Genomic DNA, 23414 nt, shown 5'->3' on the forward strand with positions numbered 1-23414 from the left:
TGCTCTGAGAGAAGCCCTGCAGCAGGGACCTGGGGATCTCAGTAGACATGCTGTCTGGGACGTTCTGGAGAATACTGTCTGGGTTAGGGTTCACTGTGATCAACTGTATGGGGAGAATAGACACCACATTAATCAATCAGTCAACTGTATGGGGAGAATAGACACCACATGAATCAATCAGTCAACTGGATGGGGAGAATAGACACCATATTAATCAATCAGTCAACCCTATGGGGAGAATAGACACCATATCAATCAATCAGTCAACCCTATGGGGAGAATAGACACCATATTAATCAATCAGTCAACTGTATGGGGAGAATAGACACCACATTAATCAATCAGTCAACTGTATGGGGAGAATAGACACCACATTAATCAATCAGTCAACTGGATGGGGAGAATAGACACCACATTAATCAATCAGTCAACCCTATGGGGAGAATAGACACCACATTAATCAATCAGTTTGTTGGTCAGTTAAACATCCATCCTTTTATCCATCTATATTACAAGCATTCAGCTAAGAAATGTTTATCACTGCTATAGAATTAACTGGAAATACTCAACAGTTCTCATAGTAGGAACCAAAAGGTTAAGTGAGGAAGACTTTAACTGCGACACGGTACCTGAGTGACGAAAGTCTGGATTAAGATCGTCGGGGCGGTCTGCATGTATGTTATGAATGTGGGATCCTGGGACGCGTAGAGGAGTTCCGTGCCGCTGATGCTGCCTAAGGTTGCCGAGGGAACACCGGTCACCAGGGAACCCAGCGCTGTCAAGGTGGATGCGCTGTTGATCTGACAGGAAGTAGAGATGAAAACGACAACACGGACGAGTGTATGAAACAAACGAAGGAAGGATCTGATAACCTGATAAAAAGGAGGAAAATTGTGAACGACGACAGAATAATGATTAAAGTACAGATTCTATGATATTATCAAAATACTGCACAACCTGCTGTGGCGGTACCAGCAACAACAACCAGTACTAGGTGATTAACTAACTACCACAACAACAACCAGTACTAGGTGATTAACTAACTACCACAACAACAACCAGTACTAGGTGATTAACTAACTACCAGCAACAACAACCAGTACTAGGTGATTAACTAACTACCAGAACAACAACCAGTACTAGGTGATTAACTAACTACCAGAACAACAACCAGTACTAGGTGATTAACTAACTACCACAACAACAACCAGTACTAGGTGATTAACTAACTACCAGAACAACAACCAGTACTAGGTGATTAACTAACTACCAGCAACAACAACCAGTACTAGGTGATTAACTAACTACCAGAAACAACAACCAGTACTAGGTGATTAACTAACTACCAGAACAACAACCAGTACTAGGTGATTAACTACCACAACAACAACCAGTACTAGGTGATTAACTAACTACCAGCAACAACAACCAGTACTAGGTGATTAACTAACTACCAGAAACAACAACCAGTACTAGGTGATTAACTAACTACCAGCAACAACAACCAGTACTAGGTGATTAACTAACTACCAGAACAACAACCAGTACTAGGTGATTAACTAACTACCACAACAACAACCAGTACTAGGTGATTAACTAACTACCACAACAACAACCAGTACTAGGTGATTAACTAACTACCAGCAACAACAACCAGTACTAGGTGATTAACTAACTACCAGAACAACAACCAGTACTAGGTGATTAACTAACTACCAGAACAACAACCAGTACTAGGTGATTAACTAACTACCACAACAACAACCAGTACTAGGTGATTAACTAACTACCAGAACAACAACCAGTACTAGGTGATTAACTAACTACCAGCAACAACAACCAGTACTAGGTGATTAACTAACTACCAGAAACAACAACCAGTACTAGGTGATTAACTAACTACCAGAACAACAACCAGTACTAGGTGATTAACTACCACAACAACAACCAGTACTAGGTGATTAACTAACTACCAGCAACAACAACCAGTACTAGGTGATTAACTAACTACCAGAAACAACAACCAGTACTAGGTGATTAACTAACTACCAGAACAACAACCAGTACTAGGCGATTAACTAACTACCAGCAACAACAACCAGTACTAGGTGATTAACTAACTACCAGCAACAACAACCAGTACTAGGTGATTAACTAACTACCAGCAACAACAACCAGTACTAGGTGATTAACTAACTACCACAACAACAACCAGTACTAGGTGATTAACTAACTACCAGCAACAACAACCAGTACTAGGTGATTAACTAACTACCACAACAACAACCAGTACTAGGTGATTAACTAACTACCAGCAACAACAACCAGTACTAGGTGATTAACTAACTACCACAACAACAACCAGTACTAGGTGATTAACTAACTACCAGCAACAACAACCAGTACTAGGTGATTAACTAACTACCACAACAACAACCAGTACTAGGTGATTAACTAACTACCAGAAACAACAACCAGTACTAGGTGATTAACTAACTACCACAACAACAACCAGTACTAGGTGATTAACTAACTACCACAACAACAACCAGTACTAGGTGATTAATTACCACTTGCTAGTTCACCTACGGGTCTCCTGACTCTGACGTCTGAGAGGCAGTATGAGTGAAAACCAGAAACCGACAGGAAAGTGAGAAAGAGAAGATTGAAAGACAAATGGGTGAAGAACGTGTTTATCTGAGAGCCTGTGTCTTTATCTTTTAATCTTTGTGACTTTTTAAAATGTGTTTTGGGGGAAAAAACAACAACCACCACCAACTAGGTTACCTTCACGGCTCCTGACAGCATCAGTGATTGGATGATGGCCATGGCCTGGCCCTGGTTCCAGCCAATCACAGTGCTCAGAATGCTGAAGGAAGCCCACAGAACGCTGGCGGGTGCCATGGTGATCTGACCCTCAGACAGACCTGTACTCTCTCTGCCGAGGGCAGCGATGGTGTTGCTGTTTAAGTTGTCTCCCATGTTAGCTGCTAGAGCTGCAGACACCTGCAGAGAACACACAGCGAGGGTTAATGTACAGTTTGTGTGTCTGTGTGTCTGTCTGTGTGTGTGTGTGTCTGTTTGTCTGTGTGTCCGTTTGTATGTGTATGTCTATGTGTGTGTGTGTGTGTGTGTGTGTGTCTGTGTCTGTGTGTGTGTGTGTGTGTGTGTGTGTGTGTGTGTCTGTCTGTACGTTTGTGTGTATGTCTATGTCTGTGTGTCTGTCTGTCTGTCTGTCTGTGTGTCTGTGTGTCTGTGTCTGTGTCTGTGTCTGTGTCTGTGTCTGTGTCTGTGTGTGTTACCTGTGGGTCCAGGTCTCTACACAGTGTAGTCAGGTTGTGTAGAAGGATCATGCTCTGCTCAGCATCCAGCTGTCTGAAGGCTGGCCCTGGGGCCACACATCGAAACAACAGAGGAAGACTGGAGAGAGAGGGGGGGGGGGGGGGGGAGAGAAAGAGAAGAGGTAATATTATGTAGGATTGAGAGAGAGAGAGAGAGAGAGAGACAGGAGAGAGAGAGAGCAATACCACAGTGTGCCATCACAGCAGCAAGATTTGTGACCTGTTGCCACAAGAAAAGGTTTTACCTCACTTGCTTTGGCAATGTTAACATATGTTTCCCATGCCAATAAAGCGCCTTGAATTGAATTGAGAGAGAGAGAGAGACGAGAAGACAGACTCACAGACAGATAGACAGAGACAGGCCCACGCAGACAGACAGACAGGAGAGAAACAGCGAGAGAGGCACAGAGAGACAGAGAGAGGCAGAAAGAGAGAGAGAGACTCACATAGAGACAGGAGAGAGAGAGACGAGAGCGAGAGAGACAGACAGACAGACAGACAGACAGACAGACAGACAGACAGACAGACAGACTCACATACAGACAGGAGCGAGACAGACAGACAGACAGACAGACAGACAGACAGACAGACAGACAGACAGACAGACAGACAGACAGACAGAGACAGACAGACAGACAGGAGAGATAGAGAGACAGACAGACAGACAGACAGACAGACAGACAGACAGACAGACTCACAACAGAGGGTTGAAGTTGCTGTCCTGTAGGTAGACCAGTGATGTGTAGTAGTCAGTGAGGTTCTGGGGCAGGCTAGTGGAGTTCAGTAGACCTATGTTCACCAGGTTCACTGTGAACACCTGCAACACCTGGGAGGAGGAAGAGGAGGAGGGGGAGGAGGAAGAGGAGGAGGAAGAGGAGGAGAGAAGAAGAGGAGAAGGAGGAGAAGGGGGAGGAGGAAGAGGAGGAGGAAGAGGAGGTGGAAGAGGAATAAGAGGAGGAGGAAGTGGAAGAGGAGGAGGGGAGGAGGAAGAGGAGGAGGTGGAGGAAGGGGAGGAAGAGGAGGATGAGGAGGAGGATGAGGAGGAGGATGAGGAGGAGGAAGTGGAAGAGGAGGAGGGGGAGAAGGGGGAGGAGGGGGAGGAGGTGGAAGAGGAATAAGAGGAGGAAGTGGAAGAGGAGGAGGAGGAGGAGGAAGAAGAGGAGGAGGTGGAGGAAGAGGAGGAGGGACACACACAGGGATTAATACCATGCCATGCATTCCAGGTGTGTGCCAATTTGAATTGAAAGCAGTCAATTCAGGAAGTAAACTCAATTAGCAATTTGATATTTGGAAATTCATCCTTTTTCAATGATGCTCAAGTAGAAGCTGTGTGTGTGTGTGTGTGTGTGTGTGTGTGTGTGTGTGTGTGTGTGTGTGTGTGTGTGTGTGTGTGTGTGTGTGTGTGTGTCTATATACCACAGTACAGTACCTGCGCTGATCCGAAGGTGTTGAGGTCTTCCAAGGTGAGATAAGTGATGAAGAGTCCGATGTTCTCAGCAAACCAGGCCGTTGAGTTGAGCTCTGGATCACTGGCGTTGTAACACTTAGGAGCCGACGCTGCAGACAGCAGGACAAAGCATGTTGCCACCACAGACATTTGGTAAAGCAGTGTTATAACAGTGTTATAGCAGTGTTATGGCAGTGTTATAACAGTGTTATAGCAGTGTTATGGCAGTGTTATAACAGTGTTATAGCAGTGTTATGGCAGTGTTATAACAGTGTTATAGCAGTGTTACTGCAGTGTTATGACAGTGATATGGCAGTGTTATGGCAGTGATATGGCAGTGTTACTGCAGTGTTGTGGCAGTGTTACTGCAGTGTTATGACAGTGTTATAACAGTGTTATAGCAGTGTTACTGCAGTGTTATGACAGTGTTATAACAGTGTTACTGCAGTGTTATAGCAGTGTTATAACAGTGTTATAGCAGTGCTACTGCAGTGTTATGACAGTGTATAACAGTGTTATGGCAGTGATATGGCAGTGATATGGCAGTGATATGGCAGTGTTTCTGCAGTGTTGTGGCAGTGTTTCTGCATTGTTATGGCAGTGATATGGCAGTGATATGGCAGTGTTATGGCAGTGATATGGCAGTGATATGGCAGTGTTACTGCAGTGTTATAACAGTGTTACTGCAGTGTTATTGCAGTGATATGGCAGTGTTATGGCAGTGATGTGGCAGTGATATGGCAGTGTTATGGCAGTGATATGGCAGTGATATGGCAGTGATATGGCAGTGTTACTGCAGTGTTATAACAGTGTTATTGCAGTGTTATGGCAGTGATATGGCAGTGATATGGCAGTGTTACTGCAGTGATATGGCAGTGATATGGCAGTGTTACTGCAGTGTTATAACAGTGTTATTGCAGTGTTATGGCAGTGATATGGCAGTGATATGGCAGTGATATGGCAGTGATATGGCAGTGTTACTGCAGTGAGTGTTATAACAGTGTTATTGCAGTGATATGGCAGTGTTACTGCAGTGTTATAACAGTGTTACTGCAGTGTTATTGCAGTGTTATTGCAGTGATATGGCAGTGTTATGGCAGTGATATGGCAGTGATATGGCAGTGTTATGACAGGTGGTTGACCAGCTGTATCATTCTCTCAGTATTACCAATATAAAGTTCCCCAAACAATGACATCATAGTGAGAATTAAAACTGCTACGTTATCACCACGTACATCACCGGGACCAAGCTTCCTGCCATCCAGGACCTCTACACCGGGCAGTGTCAGAGGAAGGCCTTAACAATGGTCAAAGACTCCAGCCACCCTAGTCATAGACTGCTCTCTCTGCTACCGCACGGCAAGTGGTACCGGAGCGCCAAGTCTAGGTCCAAGAGGCTCCTAAACAGCTTCCACCCCCAAGATATAAGACTCCTGAACAGCTAATCAAATGGCTACCCAGACTATTTGCATTGCCCCCCCCCCCACTCCCTCTTTTATACTGCTGCTACTCTCTGTTATCATCTATGCATAGTCACTTTAATAACTCTACCTACATGTACATATTACCTCAATTACCTCGACACGGTGCCCCCGCACATTGACTCTGTACCGGTACCTCCCTGTATATGGTCTCCACATTGACTCTGTACCGGTACCTCCCTGTATATAGTCTCCACATTGACTCTGTACCGGTACCTCCCTGTATATAGTCTCCACATTGACTCTGTACCGGTACCTCCCTGTATATAGTCTCCACATTGACTCTGTACCGGTACCTCCCTATATATAGTCTCCACATTGACTCTGTACCGGTACCTCCCTGTATATAGTCTCCACATTGACTCTGTACCGGTACTCCCTGTATATAGTCTCCACATTGACTCTGTACCGGTACCTCCCTGTATATAGTCTCCACATTGACTCTGTACCGGTACCTCCCTGTATATAGTCTCCACATTGACTCTGTACCGGTACCTCCCTGTATATAGTCTCCACATTGACTCTGTACCGGTACCTCCCTGTATATAGTCTCCACATTGACTCTGTACCGGTACCTCCCTGTATATAGTCTCCACATTGACTCTGTACCGTACCTCCCTGTATATAGTCTCCACATTGACTCTGTACCGGTACCTCCCTGTATATAGTCTCCACATTGACTCTGTACCGGTACCTCCCTGTATATAGTCTCCACATTGACTCTGTACCGGTACCTCCCTGTATATAGTCTCCACATTGACTCTGTACCGGTACCTCCCTGTATATAGTCTCCACATTGACTCTGTACCGGTACCTCCCTGTATATAGTCTCCACATTGACTCTGTACCGGTACCTCCCTGTATATAGTCTCCACATTGACTCTGTACCGGTACCCCTGTATATAGTCTCCACATTGACTCTGTACCGGTACCTCCCTGTATATAGTCTCCACATTGACTCTGTACCGGTACCTCCCTATATAGTCTCCACATTGACTCTGTACCTCCCTGTATATAGTCTCCACATTGACTCTGTACCGGTACCTCCCTGTATATAGTCTCCACATTGACTCTGTACCGGTACCCCCTGTATATAGTCTCCACATTGACTCTGTACGGTACCTCCCTGTATATAGTCTCCACATTGACTCTGTACAGTACCCCCTGTATATAGTCTCCACATGACTCTGTACCGGTACTAGTACTCTCCTGTATATAGTATACATTGACTCTGTACCGGTACCTCCCTGTATATAGTCTCCACATTGACTCTGTACCGGTACCTCCCTGTATATAGTCTCCACATTGACTCTGTACCGGTACCTCCCTGTATATAGTCTCCACATTGACTCTGTACCGGTACCTCCCTGTATATAGTCTCCACATTGACTCTGTACCGGTACCTCCCTGTATATAGTCTCCACATTGACTCTGTACCGTACCTCCCTGTATATAGTCTCCACATTGACTCTGTACCGGTACCTCCCTGTATATAGTCTCCACATTGACTCTGTACCGGTACTCCCTGTATATAGCCTCCACATTGACTCTGTACCGGTACCTCCCTGTATATAGCCTCCACATTGACTCTGTACCGGTACCTCCCTGTATATAGCCTCCACATTGACTCTGTACCAGTACCTCCCTGTATATAGCCTCCACATTGACTCTGTACCAGTACCTCCCTGTATATAGCCTCCACATTGACTCTGTACCGGTACCTCCCTGTATATAGCCTCCACATTGACTCTGTACCAGTACCTCCCTGTATATAGCCTCCACATTGACTCTGTACCAGTACCTCCCTGTATATAGCCTCCACATTGACTCTGTACCGGTACACCCTGTATATAGCCTCCACATTGACTCTGTACCGGTACCTCCCTGTATATAGCTCCACATTGACTCTGTACCGGTACCTCCCTGTATATAGTCTCCACATTGACTCTGTACCGGTACCTCCCTGTATATAGTCTCCACATTGACTCTGTACCAGTACCCCCTGTATATAGTCTCCACATTGACTCTGTACCGGTACCTCCCTGTATATAGTCTCCACATTGACTCTGTACCGGTACCCCTGTATATAGTCTCCACATCTGTACCTGTACCGGTACCTCCCTGTATATAGTCTCCACATTGACTCTGTACAGTACCTCCCTGTATATAGTCTCCACATTGACTCTGTACCGGTACCTCCCTGTATATAGTCTCCACATTGACTCTGTACCGGTACCTCCCTGTATATAGTCTCCACATTGACTCTGTACCGGTACCTCCCTGTATATAGTCTCCACATTGACTCTGTACCGGTACCTCCCTGTATATAGTCTCCACATTGACTCTGTACCGGTACCTCCCTGTATATAGTCTCCACATTGACTCTGTACCGGTACCTCCCTGTATATAGTCTCCACATTGACTCTGTACCGGTACCTCCCTGTATATAGTCTCCACATTGACTCTGTACCGGTACACCCTGTATATAGCCTCCACATTGACTCTGTACCGGTACCTCCCTGTATATAGCCTCCACATTGACTCTGTACCGGTACCTCCCTGTATATAGCCTCCACATTGACTCTGTACCAGTACCTCCCTGTATATAGCCTCCACATTGACTCTGTACAGTACCTCCCTGTATATAGCCTCCACATTGACTCTGTACCGGTACCTCCCTGTATATAGCCTCCACATTGACTCTGTACCAGTACCTCCCTGTATATAGCCTCCACATTGACTCTGTACCAGTACCTCCCTGTATATAGCCTCCACATTGACTCTGTACCGGTACACCCTGTATATAGCCTCCACATTGACTCTGTACCGGTACCTCCCTGTATATAGCCTCCACATTGACTCTGTACCGGTACCTCCCTGTATATAGCCTCCACATTGACTCTGTACCAGTACCTCCCTGTATATAGCCTCCACATTGACTCTGTACCAGTACCTCCCTGTATATAGCCTCCACATTGACTCTGTACCGGTACCTCCCTGTATATAGCCTCCACATTGACTCTGTACCAGTACCTCCCTGTATATAGCCTCCACATTGACTCTGTACCAGTACCTCCCTGTATATAGCCTCCACATTGACTCTGTACCAGTACCTCCCTGTATATAGCCTCCACATTGACTCTGTACCAGTACCTCCCTGTATATAGCCTCCACATTGACTCTGTACCAGTACCTCCCTGTATATAGTCTCCACATTGACTCTGTACCGTAACACCCTGTATATAGTCTCCACATTGACTCTGTACCGGTACCTCCCTGTATATAGTCTCCACATTGACTCTGTACGGTACCTCCCTGTATATAGTCTCCACATTGACTCTGTACCAGTACCTCCCTGTATATAGCCTCCACATTGACTCTGTACCGGTACCTCCCTGTATATAGTCTCCACATTGACTCTGTACCGGTACCTCCCTGTATATAGTCTCCACATTGACTCTGTACCGGTACCTCCCTGTATATAGTCTCCACATTGACTCTGTACCGGTACCTCCCTGTATATAGTCTCCACATTGACTCTGTACGGTACCTCCCTGTATATAGTCTCCACATTGACTCTGTACCAGTACCTCCCTGTATATAGTCTCCACATTGACTCTGTACCGGTACCTCCCTGTATATAGTCTCCACATTGACTCTGTACCAGTACCTCCCTGTATATAGTCTCCACATTGACTCTGTACCGGTACCTCCCTGTATATAGTCTCCACATTGACTCTGTACCGGTACCTCCCTGTATATAGTCTCCACATTGACTCTGTACCAGTACCTCCCTGTATATAGCCTCCACATTGACTCTGTACCGGTACCTCCCTGTATATAGTCTCCACATTGACTCTGTACCGGTACCTCCCTGTATATAGTCTCCACATTGACTCTGTACCGTACCTCCCTGTATATAGTCTCCACATTGACTCTGTACCGGTACCTCCCTGTATATAGTCTCCACATTGACTCTGTACCGGTACCTCCCTGTATATAGTCTCCACATTGACTCTGTACCAGTACCTCCCTGTATATAGTCTCCACATTGACTCTGTACCGGTACCTCCCTGTATATAGTCTCCACATTGACTCTGTACCAGTACCTCCCTGTATATAGTCTCCACATTGACTCTGTACCAGTACCTCCCTGTATATAGTCTCCACATTGACTCTGTACCGTAACACCCTGTATATAGTCTCCACATTGACTCTGTACCAGTACCTCCCTGTATATAGTCTCCACATTGACTCTGTACCGGTACCTCCCTGTATATAGTCTCCACATTGACTCTGTACCGGTACCTCCCTGTATATAGTCTCCACATTGACTCTGTACCGGTACCTCCCTGTATATAGTCTCCACATTGACTCTGTACCGGTACCTCCCTGTATATAGTCTCCACATTGACTCTGTACCAGTACCTCCCTGTATATAGTCTCCACATTGACTCTGTACCAGTACCTCCCTGTATATAGTCTCCACATTGACTCTGTACCGTAACACCCTGTATATAGTCTCCACATTGACTCTGTACCAGTACCTCCCTGTATATAGTCTCCACATTGACTCTGTACCGGTACCTCCCTGTATATAGTCTCCACATTGACTCTGTACCAGTACCTCCCTGTATATAGTCTCCACATTGACTCTGTACCAGTACCTCCTGTATATAGTCTCCACATTGACTCTGTACCGGTACCTCCCTGTATATAGTCTCCACATTGACTCTGTACCGGTACCTCCCTGTATATAGTCTCCACATTGACTCTGTACCGGTACCTCCCTGTATATAGTCTCCACATTGACTCTGTACCGGTACCTCCCTGTATATAGTCTCCACATTGACTCTGTACCAGTACCTCCCTGTATATAGCCTCCACATTGACTCTGTACCGGTACCTCCCTGTATATAGTCTCCACATTGACTCTGTACCGGTACCTCCCTGTATATAGTCTCCACATTGACTCTGTACCGGTACCTCCCTGTATATAGTCTCCACATTGACTCTGTACGGTACCTCCCTGTATATAGTCTCCACATTGACTCTGTACCGGTACCTCCCTGTATATAGTCTCCACATTGACTCTGTACCGGTACCTCCCTGTATATAGTCTCCACATTGACTCTGTACCGGTACCTCCCTGTATATAGTCTCCACATTGACTCTGTACCAGTACCCCCTGTATATAGTCTCCACATTGACTCTGTACCAGTACCTCCTGTATATAGTCTCCACATTGACTCTGTACCAGTACCCCCTGTATATAGCCTCCACATTGACTCTGTACCGGTACCCCCTGTATATAGCCTCCACATTGACTCTGTACCGGTACCTCCCTGTATATAGCCTCCACATTGACTCTGTACCGGTACCCCTGTATATAGCCTCCACATTGACTCTGTACCGGTACTCCCTGTATATAGCCTCCACATTGACTCTGTACCGGTACCTCCTGTATATAGCCTCCACATTGACTCTGTACCGGTACCTCCCTGTATATAGCCTCCACATTGACTCTGTACCGGTACCTCCCTGTATATAGTCTCCACATTGACTCTGTACGGTACCCGCTGTATATAGTCTCCACATTGACTCTGTACCGGTACCTCCCTGTATATAGTCTCCACATTGACTCTGTACCGGTACCCCTGTATATAGTCTCCACATTGACTCTGTACCGGTGACTCTGACTGTACCGGTACCTCCCTGTATATAGTCTCCACATTGACTCTGTACCGGTACCTCCCTGTATATAGTCTCCACATTGACTCTGTACCGGTACCCCCTGTATATAGTCTCCACATTGACTCTGTACCGGTACCTCCCTGTATATAGTCTCCACATTGACTCTGTACCGGTACCTCCCTGTATATAGTCTCCACATTGACTCTGTACCGTACCTCCCTGTATATAGTCTCCACATTGACTCTGTACCGGTACCCCCTGTATATAGCCTCCACATTGACTCTGTCCGGTACCCCCTGTATATAGTCTCCACATTGACTCTGTACCGGTACCTCCCTGTATATAGTCTCCACATTGACTCTGTACCGGTACCTCCCTGTATATAGTCTCCACATTGACTCTGTACCGGTACCCCCTGTATAGTCTCCACATTGACTCTGTACGGTACCCCCTGTATATACTCCACATTGACTCTGTCCCGGTACCTCCCTGTATATAGTCTCCACATTGACTCTGTACCGGTACCTCCCTGTATATAGTCTCCACATTGACTCTGTACCGGTACCCCCTGTATATAGTCTCCACATTGACTCTGTACCGGTACCTCCCTGTATATAGTCTCCACATTGACTCTGTATGGGTACCTCCCTGTATATAGTCTCCACATTGACTCTGTCCGGTACCCCCTGTATATAGTCTCCACATTGACTCTGTACCGGTACCTCCCTGTATATAGTCTCCACATTGACTCTGTATCGGTACCCCTGTATATAGTCTCCACATTGACTCTGTCCGGTACCCCCTGTATATAGTCTCCACATTGACTCTGTACCGGTACCTCCCTGTATATAGTCTCCACATTGACTCTGTACCGGTACCTCCCTGTATATAGTCTCCACATTGACTCTGTACCGGTACCTCCCTGTATATAGTCTCCACATTGACTCTGTACCGGTACCTCCCTGTATATAGTCTCCACATTGACTCTGTACGGTACCCCTGTATATAGTCTCCACATTGACTCTGTACAGGTACCTCCCTGTATATAGTCTCCACATTGACTCTGTACCAGTACCTCCTGTATATAGCCTCCACATTGACTCTGTACCGGTACCTCCCTGTATATAGCCTCCACATTGACTCTGTACGGTACCTCCTGTATATAGTCTCCACATTGACTCTGTACCGGTAATACCTGTATATAGTCTCCACATTGACTCTGTACCGGTACCTCCCTGTATATAGTCTCCACATTGACTCTGTACCGGTACCTCCCTGTATATAGTCTCCACATTGACTCTGTACCGGTACCTCCCTGTATATAGTCTCCACATTGACTCTGTACCGGTACCTCCCTGTATATAGTCTCCACATTGACTCTGTACCGGTACCTCCCTGTATATAGTCTCCACATTGACTCTGTACCGGTACCTCCCTGTATATAGCCTCCACATTGACTCTGTACCGGTACCTCCCTGTATATAGTCTCCACATTGACTCTGTACCGGTACCTCCCTGTATATAGCCTCCACATTGACTCTGTACCGGTACCCCCTGTATATAGTCTCCACATTGACTCTGTACCGGTACCCCTGTATATAGCTCCACATTGACTCTGTACCGGTACCTCCCTGTATATAGTCTCCCACATTGACTCTGTACCGGTACCTCCCTGTATATAGTCTCCACATTGACTCTGTATCGGTACCCCTGTATATAGTCTCCACATTGACTCTGTCCCGGTACCCCCTGTATATAGTCTCCACATTGACTCTGTACCGGTACCTCCCTGTATATAGTCTCCACATTGACTCTGTACCGGTACCTCCCTGTATATAGTCTCACATTGACTCTGTACCGGTACCTCCCTGTATATAGTCTCCACATTGACTCTGTACCGGTACCTCCTGTATATAGTCTCCACATTGACTCTGTACCGGTACCCCCTGTATATAGTCTCCACATTGACTCTGTACAGGTACCTCCCTGTATATAGTCTCCACATTGACTCTGTACCAGTACCTCCCTGTATATAGCCTCCACATTGACTCTGTACCGGTACCTCCCTGTATATAGCCTCCACATTGACTCTGTACCGGTACCTCCTGTATATAGTCTCCACATTGACTCTGTACCGGTAATACCTGTATATAGTCTCCACATTGACTCTGTACCGGTACCTCCCTGTATATAGTCTCCACATTGACTCTGTACCGGTACCTCCCTGTATATAGTCTCCACATTGACTCTGTACCGGTACCTCCCTGTATATAGTCTCCACATTGACTCTGTACGGTACCTCCCTGTATATAGTCTCCACATTGACTCTGTACCGGTACCTCCCTGTATATAGTCTCCACATTGACTCTGTACCGGTACCTCCCTGTATATAGCCTCCACATTGACTCTGTACCGGTACCTCCCTGTATATAGTCTCCACATTGACTCTGTACCGGTACCTCCCTGTATATAGCCTCCACATTGACTCTGTACCGGTACCCCCTGTATATAGTCTCCACATTGACTCTGTACCGGTACCTCCCTGTATATAGTCTCCACATTGACTCTGTACCGGTACCTCCCTGTATATAGTCTCCACATTGACTCTGTACCGGTACCTCCCTGTATATAGTCTCCACATTGACTCTGTACCGGTACCTCCCTGTATATAGTCTCCACATTGACTCTGTACCGGTACCTCCTGTATATAGTCTCCACATTGACTCTGTACCGGTACCTCCCTGTATATAGTCTCCACATTGACTCTGTACCGGTACCTCCCTGTATATAGCCTCCACATTGACTCTGTACCGGTACCTCCCTGTATATAGTCTCCACATTGACTCTGTACCGGTACCTCCCTGTATATAGTCTCCACATTGACTCTGTACCGGTACCTCCCTGTATATAGTCTCCACATTGACTCTGTACTGGTACCCCTGTATACAGTCTCCACATTGACTCTGTACCGGTACCTCCCTGTATATAGTCTCCACATTGACTCTGTACCGTACCTCCCTGTATATAGCCTCCACATTGACTCTGTACCGGTACCTCCCTGTATATAGTCTCCACATTGACTCTGTACCGGTACCTCCCTGTATATAACCTCCACATTGACTCTGTACCGTACCTCCCTTTATATAGTCTCCACATTGACTCTGTACCGGTACCTCCCTGTATATAGTCTCCACATTGACTCTGTACCGGTACCTCCCTTTATATAGTCTCCACATTGACTCTGTACCGGTACCTCCCTTTATATAGTCTCCACATTGACTCTGTACGGTACTCCCTTTATATAGTCTCCACATTGACTCTGTACCGGTACCTCCCTGTATATAGTCTCCACATTGACTCTGTACTGGTACCTCCTGTATACAGTCTCCACATTGACTCTGTACCGGTACCTCCTGTATATAGTCTCACATTGACTCTGTACCGGTACCTCCCTGTATATAGCCTCCACATTGACTCTGTACCGGTACCTCCCTGTATATAGTCTCCACATTGACTCTGTACCGGTACCTCCCTGTATATAACCTCCACATTGACTCTGTACCGGTACCTCCTTTATATAGTCTCCACATTGACTCTGTACCGGTACCTCCCTGTATATAGTCTCCACATTGACTCTGTACCGGTACCTCCCTTTATATAGTCTCCACATTGACTCTGTACCGGTACCTCCCTGTATATAGTCTCCACATTGACTCTGTACGGTACCTCCCTGTATATAGCCTCCACATTGACTCTGTACCGGTACCTCCCTGTATATAGTCTCCACATTGACTCTGTACGGTACCTCCCTGTATATAGTCTCCACATTGACTCTGTACCGGTACCTCCCTGTATATAGTCTCCACATTGACTCTGTACCGGTACCTCCCTGTATATAGCCTCCACATTGACTCTGTACCGGTACCTCCCTGTATATAGTCTCCACATTGACTCTGTACGGTACCTCCCTGTATATAACCTCCACATTGACTCTGTACCGGTACCTCCTTTATATAGTCTCCACATTGACTCTGTACCGGTACCTCCCTGTATATAGTCTCCACATTGACTCTGTACGGTACCTCCCTTTATATAGTCTCCACATTGACTCTGTACCGGTACCTCCCTTATATAGTCTCCACATTGACTCTGTACCGGTACCTCCCTTTATATAGTCTCCACATTGACTCTGTACCGGTACCTCCCTGTATATAGTCTCCACATTGACTCTGTACTGGTACCTCCTGTATACAGTCTCCACATTGACTCTGTACCGGTACCTCCCTGTATATAGTCTCCACATTGACTCTGTACCGGTACCTCCCTGTATATAGCTCCACATTGACTCTGTACCGGTACCTCCCTGTATATAGTCTCCACATTGACTCTGTACCGGTACCTCCCTGTATATAACCTCCACATTGACTCTGTACCGGTACCTCCCTTTATATAGTCTCCACATTGACTCTGTACCGGTACCTCCCTGTATATAGTCTCCACATTGACTCTGTACCGGTACCTCCCTTTATATAGTCTCCACATTGACTCTGTACCGGTACCTCCCTGTATATAGTCTCCACATTGACTCTGTACCGGTACCTCCCTGTATATAGCCTCCACATTGACTCTGTACCGGTACCTCCCTGTATATAGTCTCCACATTGACTCTGTACCGGTACCTCCCTGTATATAGTCTCCACATTGACTCTGTACCGGTACCTCCCTGTATATAGTCTCCACATTGACTCTGTACCGGTACCTCCCTGTATATAGTCTCCACATTGACTCTGTACCGGTACCTCCCTGTATATAGTCTCCACATTGACTCTGTACTGGTACCTCCCTGTATATAGTCTCCACATTGACTCTGTACCGGTACCTCCCTGTATATAGTCTCCACATTGACTCTGTACCGGTACCTCCCTGTATATAGTCTCCACATTGACTCTGTACCGGTACCTCCCTGTATATAGTCTCCACATTGACTCTGTACGGTACCTCCCTGTATATAGCCTCCACATTGTTATTTTACTGCTGCTCTTTAATTACTTGTTCCTTTTATTCTTATTCACATTTTTTAAACTGTATTGTTGGTTAGGGGCTTGTAAGTAAGCATTTCACTGAAAGGTTGTATTCAGCGTGCGTTGTGACAAATACAATTTCATTCGATTTGATCATGGAACATTTAGAGCCAACATGGAGGACGGTTACATAAACTCCATAGACATATCTATGGCTCCGATGGAAACTGGCGGGTCTGTGGCACAAAATGGCTGACCTGAGGTGAGATACGTCCTGATGGTCTCCCTGTACACATCTCTCTCCACAAAGTCGGCAGCGCGCTGTAGTTATAACTCCCCAGAATTGAGACGCTAAAAAAAAACACAACAAAAACAACAACATCACATTCATTACAACAGATCAAGTCAAAACACAATATCGAACATTGAGACCAGACGGTATAAAAAGACAGAATGTGAAACTCTTCTACAAGAGTTCCACCAACACTAAGGGGTTGTTCCCGTGGTAACAAGTCTCAGTACAAAGTCATAACAGGTGAAAGCCGCGGCCCTCTGCACATCATACTAAGCCCTTGTAAGGGTTGTTCCCGTGGTAACAAGTCTCAGTAAAAAGTCCTAACAGGTGAAAGCCGCGGCCCTCTGCACATCTGCAAATCCCTGCCTGCACGGGATTGTAATTCCGGTCCCACCAGTCTTCTGTCTGACGTTCAGCTGTTTTCTGTCTACCCCTTTCAATAAAATCAGAAAACAGATACGTAGTAAATATATTTTTTGGGGGAAAAATCCCTTACAGTTTCTGGAAGGCCAGACAAGGGGCGGTCTGGACAGCGGCGGAGGTCACCAGGCTCCTGGTGAGGAAGGGCAGGTAGTTCTTCAGCCTCATGTCAAACCAGGCGTTGACCTCTGACCTCTGACTGCTGCTGAGAGCCTGGGGCCAGACACACGGCAGTGTGGGACGCCTCACTGACTCAGGGATACTCTCCTGGGGGGGGGGGGGAAGACAGGCCAGTGGCTTAGATATGAATGCGGTTTAGAGGAAACTGGGATGTGTTCTTTCTGGTGAATGGGTGGCAGTTTCACACGGGTAACACAGCAATTGTGTGTGTGTGTGTGTGTGTGTGTGTGTGTGTGTGTGTGTGTGTGTGTGTGTGTGTGTGTGTGAGTGAGTGAGTGAGTGAGTGAGAGTGTGTGTGAGAGTGTGCGTGCGTGTGTGCGTGCGTGTGTGTGCGTGTGTGTACGTACAGTCCCCAGGAACAGTGGGGTCTTGGCGTAGTTGCTGTAGAGCTGGCAGAGTTTTGTGTCGTCGTCGACAACGTTGGGCGGCGCGCAGGAAACGACCCAGGTCAGAGACAGGCAGAGAGTTCACCAGCTAGAGAGAGAGAGAGAGATGAGGAAACACACACACCTTCATCATCATCATCCTTACCTATGTCCTCTTAAAGCATTGTCTCAAACACACACACCTTCATCATCATCATCATCATCATCCTTATCTATGTCCCCTTAAAGCATTGTCTCAAACACACCAGTGGAGGCTGCTGACGGGAGGACGGCTCTCGATAATGTCTGGAACGGAGCAAATGGATTGGAATCAAACACGTGGAAACCATGGAAACCATGTGTTTAATGTATTTGAGACCATTCTACCAATTCCGCTCCAGCCATTACCATGAACCCGTCCTCCCCAATTAAGGTGCCACCAACCTCCTGTGATACACACACACACACACCCCTCACCTGTTCCATCTGGCTATGGGGTATGAGGGAGAGGAAGGTGGTCAGGTTGGGGAAGCCGAAACCCAGGAAGGAACTCTCCAGGTAACCATAGAAACTGTGGTTGTAGTTTGTGCCATAGCAACGGAGTGGGGAAGAGCCTATGGAGGGGGGCAGGGACAGGACTGTCAATCAAATATCCTTAACGGGAAATTCTGTGGTCAAAAATCAATATGACAAACTGACAACAAATATGATCATTAGTTGTTTGAGTCGTAGGTTTTGTATCACGATAAAAAAATATGAAAAACCGAGTGTTGAGCTTTGGTGTTACAGCAAGACACGTTTCATAGTATTCTGTAGTATTTATAGTTTCATAGTATGCTGTAGTATTTATAGTTTCATAGTATTCTGTAGTATTTATAGTTTCATAGTATTCTGTAGTATTTATAGTTTCATAGTATTCTGTAGTATTTATAGTTTCATAGTATTCTGTAGTATTTAGTTTCATAGTATTCTGTAGTATTTATAGTTTCATAGTATTCTGTAGTATTTATAGTTTCATAGTATTCTGTAGTATTATAGTTTCATAGTATTCTGTAGTATTTATAGTTTCATAGTATTCTGTAGTATTTATAGTTTCATAGTATTCTGTAGTATTTATAGTTTCATAATATTCTGTAGTATTTATAGTTTCATAGTATTCTGTAGTATTTAGTTTCATAGTATTCTGTAGTATTTATAGTTTCATAGTATTCTGTAGTATTTATAGTTTCATAGTATTCTGTAGTATTTATAGTTTCATAGTATTCTGTAGTATTTATAGTTTCATAGTATTCTGTAGTATTTAGTTTCATAGTATTCTGTAGTATTTATAGTTTCATAGTATTCTGTAGTATTTATAGTTTCATAGTATTCTGTAGTATTTATAGTTTCATAGTATTCTGTAGTATTTATAGTTTCATAGTATTCTGTAGTATTTAGTTTCATAGTATTCTGTAGTATTTATAGTTTCATAGTATTCTGTAGTATTTATAGTTTCAATGGATGTGTTGTGGATGTCTGTCAGTACCTTGGAGGGAGAGGGTGATTTGATCGTAGATGTTTCTCTGTGTGTTGTCCTGAAGTGTAGGGAGGGTGGCGTTCAGCACCTCCACCTTGGAGAGACAAACGTGTCAGGAATGAAACATACCCGTCATCAAAATACAAGATGGCTCCCCTCTCCTCTGCTGATGAGACGACCCCCCACATGACACTATCGTCTAACATGGATCTTGTACATTTAACATGTTATGCAGTTGGAAACAGAGGGGGAGGGGGGCAGGGTGGGAGAACAGTAGGAAGGACGGATACGGTGGGGAGTAGAGGACATGTGACTGTCTGGGAGCCCCCCCCCCCCACACACTTTGAGATCAGTCAAAGATTCAGGAAAACATGCTTCTACAGTCTCACGTGACATAGAGCAAGATTTAAGATAGATACACCCTGCACATCAACATCACTACTGACTCAGGGTACACCCCTCATGGCTCCCTATTCCCTACATAGTGCACTACTTTAGCCTGAGATACATCCCCAATGGCCCCCTATTCCCTACGTAGTGCACTACTTTAGTCTGAGATACATCCCTAATGGCCCCTATTCCCTACATAGTGCACTACTTTAGCCTGAGATACATCCCTCATGGCCCCCTATTCCCAACATAGTGCACTACTTTACCCTAATGTACATCTCTAATGGCTCCCTATTCCCTACATAGTGCACTACTTTACCCTGTGATACACCTCCAATGGCTCCCTATTCCCTACATAGTGCACTACTTTACCCTGTGATACACCTCCAATGGCTCCCTATTCCCTACATAGTGCACTACTTTACCCTGAGATACATCCCTCATGGCCCCCTATTCCCTACATAGTGCACTACTTTACCCTAAGATACACCCCTCATGGCCCCCTATTCCCTACATAGTGCACTACTTTACCCTAAGATACATCCCTCATGGCCCCCTATTCCCTACATAGTGCACTACTTTACCCTAAGATACACCCTCATGGCCCCCTATTCCCTACATAGTGCACTACTTTACCCTAAGATACACCCTCATGGCCCCTATTCCCTACATAGTGCACTACTTTACCCTAAGATACACCCCTCATGGCCCCCTATTCCCTACATAGTGCACTACTTTACCCTAAGATACACCCCTCATGGCCCCCTATTCCCTACATAGTGCACTACTTTAGTCTGAGATACATCCCCAATGGCCCCCTATTCCCTACATAGTGCACTACTTGTGACCGTAGTTTATAAGTAATAGGTTGCAATTTGGGACGCGAGCCTAAATCCCCAGTGAAGATCAGTCCGTCTCTTACAGCTGCTGTCCAATGTTGCAGTTCCTCTGTGCGACCACACTGAAGAGGGGGGCGACGTGGAGCGGGGACAGGTTGATCAGCAGTGGGCGGAGCCTGCTCTGAAGCCAGGTGAGTACCTCCTGGTCGCTAACGGAGCGGTCTGATAGGTTCCCGCGTTCAAACACCTGCTGGAGCATGGCTGAACGCACCGCCACCGGGAACTTAGACTCTTGACCCTACGGAGGGGAGAGAGGGATGAAGGGAGGGGAGAGGGGTGGAGAGAGTGAGGGGAGAGATGCAGGGGAGAGGGGTGGAGAGAGGGATGGAGGGGGGGAGAGAGGGAGGGGAGAGTGGTGGATAGAGAGGGAGGGAGGGAGGGAGGGAGAGATAAAAGGAGGGAGGAAGGGACAGGAAAGGTAAGAGAGGAAGAGGATGAGTAGCAGAGAGAGAGAACAGATCATGGAAGACAGTTGAATAATAGTCCTTCTTCAGACCCAAACAAACCTTTTGAACTATTGACAGACAGGATCCACTGAAATGACAAACTATTGACAGACAGGATCCCCTCAAATGACAAACTATTGACAGACAGGATCCCCTCAAATGACAGACAGGATCCCCTCAAATGACAAACTATTGACAGACAGAATCCCCTCAAATGACAGACAGGATCCCCTCAAATGGCACCCCTATTCCATATTTGTAAACAAATATAATATATATAGATAGGAATAGGTGTCATATGGGACGAACCATATAATATCTTGTCTCATGGTGACAGACAGACAGACAGACAGACAGACAGACAGACAGACAGACGAGCTTGTCTCACGGTGATGGCTAGAGAGAAGTCATTGAAGAAGTCAGTGAAGAGGATGTTGGGTACGTAGTTCATCAGCATGGTGACGTCTGCAGCAGAGCTGAGCTGGTCTGGACTAGAGGACACCTCTGCCAACTGTCTCACTGTGAGCTGGGGCAGGGCCTCCGTCTGCAGCACACACACAACTCACATTATAACCACAGACAAAACCTTATTACAGACACTATCACTGTTAGCTGGTGTAACGGTTCCGTCTGCAGCACAGACACAACAACAGACACTATTACAGACTATTGCCACAGGACAACAGGACAACAGACAGTTACCACAGAGAAGGTGGCCAGTAGTCTCTGCATGTCCTTGAAGGAGGCGAAGGCAGAGAATCCTCTGAAGTTCTTCAGCAGCCAGTCTCCACTGTTTAGGGTGTCAGAGCTACAGCTGGGGTCTGGGAACACACAGACAACACAATTAGACAACACATTTAGAGACAACACATATAGACAACACAATTAGACAACACATTTAGAGAGAACACATTTAGACAACACAATTAGACAACACATTTAGAGAGAACACATTTAGAGAGAACACACAGACAACACAATTAGACAACACAATTAGACAACACATTTAGACAACACAATTAGAGAGAACACATTTAGACAACACATTTAGAGAGAACACACAGACAACACAATTAGAGAGAACACAATTAGACAACACATTTAGAGAGAACACAATTAGAGATAACACAATTAGACAACACATTTAGACAACACAATTAGAGACAACACAATTAGACAACACAATTAGAGAACACATTTAGAGAGAACACATTTAGAGAGAACACACAGACAACACAATTAGAGAGAACACAATTAGACAACACAATTAGAGAGAAAACATTTAGAGAGAAAACATTTAGACAACACATTTAGACAACACATTTAGAGAACACATTTAGAGAGAACACATTTAGACAACACATTTAGAGAGAACACGTTTAGAGAGAACACATTTAGAGAACACGTTTAGAGAGAACACATATAGAGAGAACACAATTAGACAACACATTTAGAGAGAACACAATTAGAGAACACATTTAGAGAGAACACATTTAGACAACACATTTAGACAACACATTTAAACAACACATTTAGAGAGAACACACAGACAACACATTTAGAGAGAACACATTTAGAGAGAACACATTTAGAGAACACATTTAGACAACACATTTAGAGAGAACACATTTAGAGAACACATTTAGACAACACATTTAGAGAGAACACACAGACAACACATTTAGAGAGAACACATTTAGACAACACATTTAGACAACACATTTAGAGAACACATTTAGACAACACATTTAGAGAGAACACACAGACAACACATTTAGAGAGAACACATTTAGACAACACATTTAGACAACACATTTAGAGAACACATTTAGACAACACATTTAGAGAGAAACATTTAGAGAACACATTTAGACAACACATTTAGAGAGAACAGATTTAGACAACACAATTAGAGAGAA

The 23414-nt window shown here is 45.4% G+C and overlaps 1 protein-coding gene across 1 annotated transcript in view; it reads right to left on the reverse strand.

The window, feature by feature from the left end:
* The window catches only part of LOC118964058, a gene marked incomplete at both ends in the record, with an annotated part of 26681 nt that extends 4365 nt beyond the window's left edge, over window positions 1-22316 (reverse strand). Inside the window, 14 exons of the mRNA XM_036974786.1 lie at window positions 1-103; window positions 630-800; window positions 2788-3006; window positions 3303-3420; window positions 4040-4167; window positions 4771-4898; window positions 17242-17305; window positions 17826-17966; window positions 18240-18353; window positions 18722-18858; window positions 19770-19855; window positions 21073-21287; window positions 21884-22039; window positions 22198-22316. The exon at window positions 1-103 is cut by the window's left edge and continues 47 nt beyond it. Coding sequence (XP_036830681.1) covers window positions 1-103; window positions 630-800; window positions 2788-3006; window positions 3303-3420; window positions 4040-4167; window positions 4771-4898; window positions 17242-17305; window positions 17826-17966; window positions 18240-18353; window positions 18722-18858; window positions 19770-19855; window positions 21073-21287; window positions 21884-22039; window positions 22198-22316 — 1899 coding nt within the window. The remainder of the gene's footprint in view (window positions 104-629; window positions 801-2787; window positions 3007-3302; window positions 3421-4039; window positions 4168-4770; window positions 4899-17241; window positions 17306-17825; window positions 17967-18239; window positions 18354-18721; window positions 18859-19769; window positions 19856-21072; window positions 21288-21883; window positions 22040-22197) is intronic.
* Window positions 22317-23414: the final 1098 nt, after the last annotated feature.

The sequence above is a fragment of the Oncorhynchus mykiss genome, unplaced genomic scaffold (assembly GCF_013265735.2).
Source record: "Oncorhynchus mykiss isolate Arlee unplaced genomic scaffold, USDA_OmykA_1.1 un_scaffold_892, whole genome shotgun sequence".
Lineage (NCBI taxonomy): Eukaryota > Metazoa > Chordata > Actinopteri > Salmoniformes > Salmonidae > Oncorhynchus > Oncorhynchus mykiss.